This window comes from Panicum virgatum, chromosome 5N (genome assembly GCF_016808335.1).
Source record: "Panicum virgatum strain AP13 chromosome 5N, P.virgatum_v5, whole genome shotgun sequence".
Classification (NCBI taxonomy): domain Eukaryota; kingdom Viridiplantae; phylum Streptophyta; class Magnoliopsida; order Poales; family Poaceae; genus Panicum; species Panicum virgatum.
In genome coordinates this window covers 38,952,388-38,955,154 of record NC_053149.1, presented here as the reverse complement: position 1 = coordinate 38,955,154, position 2,767 = coordinate 38,952,388, and the positions used below count along the sequence as shown (strand labels likewise).

Sequence of the window (2,767 nt, the reverse complement as noted above, 5' to 3'; positions counted from 1 at the left end):
GTTGGGTTAAGAGGTCAAGGCCAATGACTCAACATTCTCTTATCCATTTTTTTTCCCGAAGATGATTTGCGGCAATGTGCTTTAATTTACTACTAGTACTAAAGAGAGTGAAGAAAAAAAAAGAAGAGCTTAAAAGACAGTGAAAAAAAAATGTAGAGCCCTAATGAGCTCTTGGTACCAGCAGCTAGCTAGCAGATGCTCACACATGAGGCCCATTGCCGAGGGACACCGCACGCCGCCAATTCCACGAATGGAAAAGCTGATGAGGGTATGGCGCCTACCATTTAATTTGCCCGACCCTAACCCACGCGCGCGAACGCAAAGCAAGCTCTTGATTTTAATTTGCGCATCAGCCATGCACGCATGCGTGCTAGCTCGATCCGATGGTTGCAGACTTACAGTATATATGTATCTGCCATACGCTCAACTCAATTTGCTCCAAGTAGCATCAAGCTCGGTACGGTGCGCGGGTCGGAGATGTGGAGCTCCGTCGTCGTCGTCCCGGCTGCGTTGCTGGCCGGCGTGCTCCTGTGCCTGGCGGCGCCGGCGGCCGCGGCGGCGAGGCCGGCGACGCTCAGCGTCCTGTCGTTCGGAGCGGCGGCGGATGGGGTCACTGACGACGCGGAGGTACCAGAATTTCTGTCCAAACATCTTATGAGATCAAGCTGAGCGTTCTTCCTTCTTCATTCGCCAGGCACTCGTGGCAGCTTGGCGAGCGGCGTGCCGGGTCCCGCGCGCCACCGTGCTGCTCCCGTCCGGGCACAGGTTCCTCGTCTCGCCGGTGACGCTCCAGGGCCCCTGCAGCACGAGGCTGACGCTGCAGGTGGACGGTACCCTGCTGGCGCCACCGGACATGGACTCCTGGCCCAGGTCCAGGAGGCCTCTCCAGTGGCTCAACTTCAAGTGGCTGAACGGCTTCACCGTCCAGGGAGCTGGCACGGTCGACGGCCAGAGCATCACCTCGCTGCATGATTCGTCATCACCAGCTAATGCTCCTCACCAGGTCATAGTTAGTTACACACCATGAAAAGAAAATTCAGTATCTTCAGAGTTTTCAGACCATGCATGCATGATGATCAGCACCATGGTGACTGATCTCTTGTGTATCCCTGTATATATGTCTTGTGCTGCAGAGATCTACGGGGCACTGGCATTCATCAGGAGCCAAGCCTACGGTATGAACAAACGTCTTTGCATTTTACATGCGCCATGATCTGGATCGAAGCTCAACCTTTGTGTATCCTTGTTTTCCAGCTTGTAAGGTTTTACGGCAGCTTCAATGTCACCGTGCGCAACATCCGGATCAGCAACAGCCCACAGTGTCACCTCAAGTTCGACAGCTCCGGAGGCATCAAGGTGAAGAACGTCACCATCTCTTCCCCCGGGGACAGCCCCAACACGGACGGCATCCATCTCCAGAACACCAGGGACGTCGAGATCAGGAGCTCCAGCATCGGCTGTGGTAAAAAAGAGAAAGAAATTGCATTCCCTGATCTTGCGAATCCCTAGCCTGGCCCAATTATGGGCTAGAAAGTCTGAGCTATGCAGCTTTTTTTTAATAAAAAATTGGCAGGTGATGACTGCGTGTCGATACAGACTGGGTGCTCTAATGTTCACATGAAATACATCATCTGCAATCCAGGCCACGGAATCAGGTGCGTGAGCAAGCGGATCTACAACCAACTGCATCTGCTCAGTGCGAGAGAATGTTTGAACTGTAGGAATTTCGTTGAAAACAGTTTTCATCAGTTTGTTCAGAATTCAAGAAAACACATGCATGTGTTCTGAAGTCTGAACACGGCCTGACGTTTGTTTTACCATATGCCCATCTTTCTTTTGGAATGCCGCTGCTGCAGTGTAGGAGGACTCGGGAAGGACAACAGTCTGGCCTGCGTATCTGATGTAGTTGCAGAGAACATCAACGTGCAGAACGCCCTGTACGGTGTCAGGATCAAGACTTGGCAGGCAAGAGTGATCGGCACGAGCAAAATTAAAATCGTAGAGCTAGCTCAAGCAATGACGACATGATGGTCACCTCGATTGTCCTCCTCGATCTGCAGGGGGGCGTGGGCTCGGTGCGGAACGTTACCTTCGCCAACGTCCGGGTGGCGAACGTGGCCACCCCCATCGCCATCGACCAGTTCTACTGCGACAGGGGCGGCGCGCGCTGCGCCAACCGGACCGGCGCGGTGGCCATCACCGGCGTCGCGTACCGGCGCGTCGCCGGGACGTACTCGTTCCAGCCGGTGCGCCTGGCGTGCAGCGACGCCCGGCCGTGCACCGGGGTCAGCATGGTGGACGTGCGCCTGTCGCCGGCGGCGAGCGCGCCGGCCGGCACCGTGGCGCCGCTGTGCTGGAACTCCTACGGCGAGGCGTCGGGGACGATAGAGCCGCTGGGCGCCGGGTGCCTGCAGAGGAGCAACGGATACGCGATGCCCCTGACCCAGCCTTCTAACTACACGTGCTGATCGAGTCCTGTAATTTTGAAGGTTTTCATTTTTCATTGGAAAACGCAAATTGATGAAGAGTTACTTCATGTAGCGTGAAATATAGTCGCAAGTTATTTACTCTTATGTTTCAAAATAGGGTTAAAGTTACTTTCAATCTTATCTAATTGATTGGTAAGGTACTTCCTTTGTATTTGAAATCAGAGAGAAGCTACTTTATATCTTATATAATTCGTACAAAAATTTCTCCTTGTTGAGTTTCAAATTAGGGACACGTTACTTTCCATCTAATGTGAATTAATATTTAGTTACTTCTTATA

The 2,767-nt window shown here is 52.9% G+C and overlaps 1 protein-coding gene across 1 annotated transcript; it reads left to right on the top strand.

Annotated features, from left to right (window-relative positions):
- The first annotated feature begins 471 nt into the window (after positions 1 to 471).
- On the top strand, positions 472 to 2,537 carry LOC120671976 (polygalacturonase At1g48100-like). Its single transcript, XM_039952257.1, has 7 exons — positions 472 to 627; positions 695 to 999; positions 1,145 to 1,175; positions 1,255 to 1,462; positions 1,574 to 1,655; positions 1,857 to 1,965; positions 2,061 to 2,537. The coding sequence occupies exons 1-7, from the start codon at positions 478 to 480 to the stop codon at positions 2,466 to 2,468; spliced, it is 1,293 nt and encodes a 430-aa protein (XP_039808191.1). The 5' UTR covers positions 472 to 477; the 3' UTR covers positions 2,469 to 2,537.
- Positions 2,538 to 2,767: the final 230 nt, after the last annotated feature.

Bases quoted from the DNA above. Each gene is read 5' to 3' on its own strand.
- LOC120671976 (XM_039952257.1), top strand. From the start codon at position 478: ATGTGGAGCTCCGTCGTCGTCGTCCCGGCTGCGTTGCTGGCCGGCGTG. The intron at 1,176-1,254 runs GTATGAACAAAC...CTTGTTTTCCAG, and splicing joins CATCAGGAGCCAAGCCTACG to CTTGTAAGGTTTTACGGCAG. The intron at 1,966-2,060 runs GCAAGAGTGATC...CTCGATCTGCAG, and splicing joins TCAGGATCAAGACTTGGCAG to GGGGGCGTGGGCTCGGTGCG.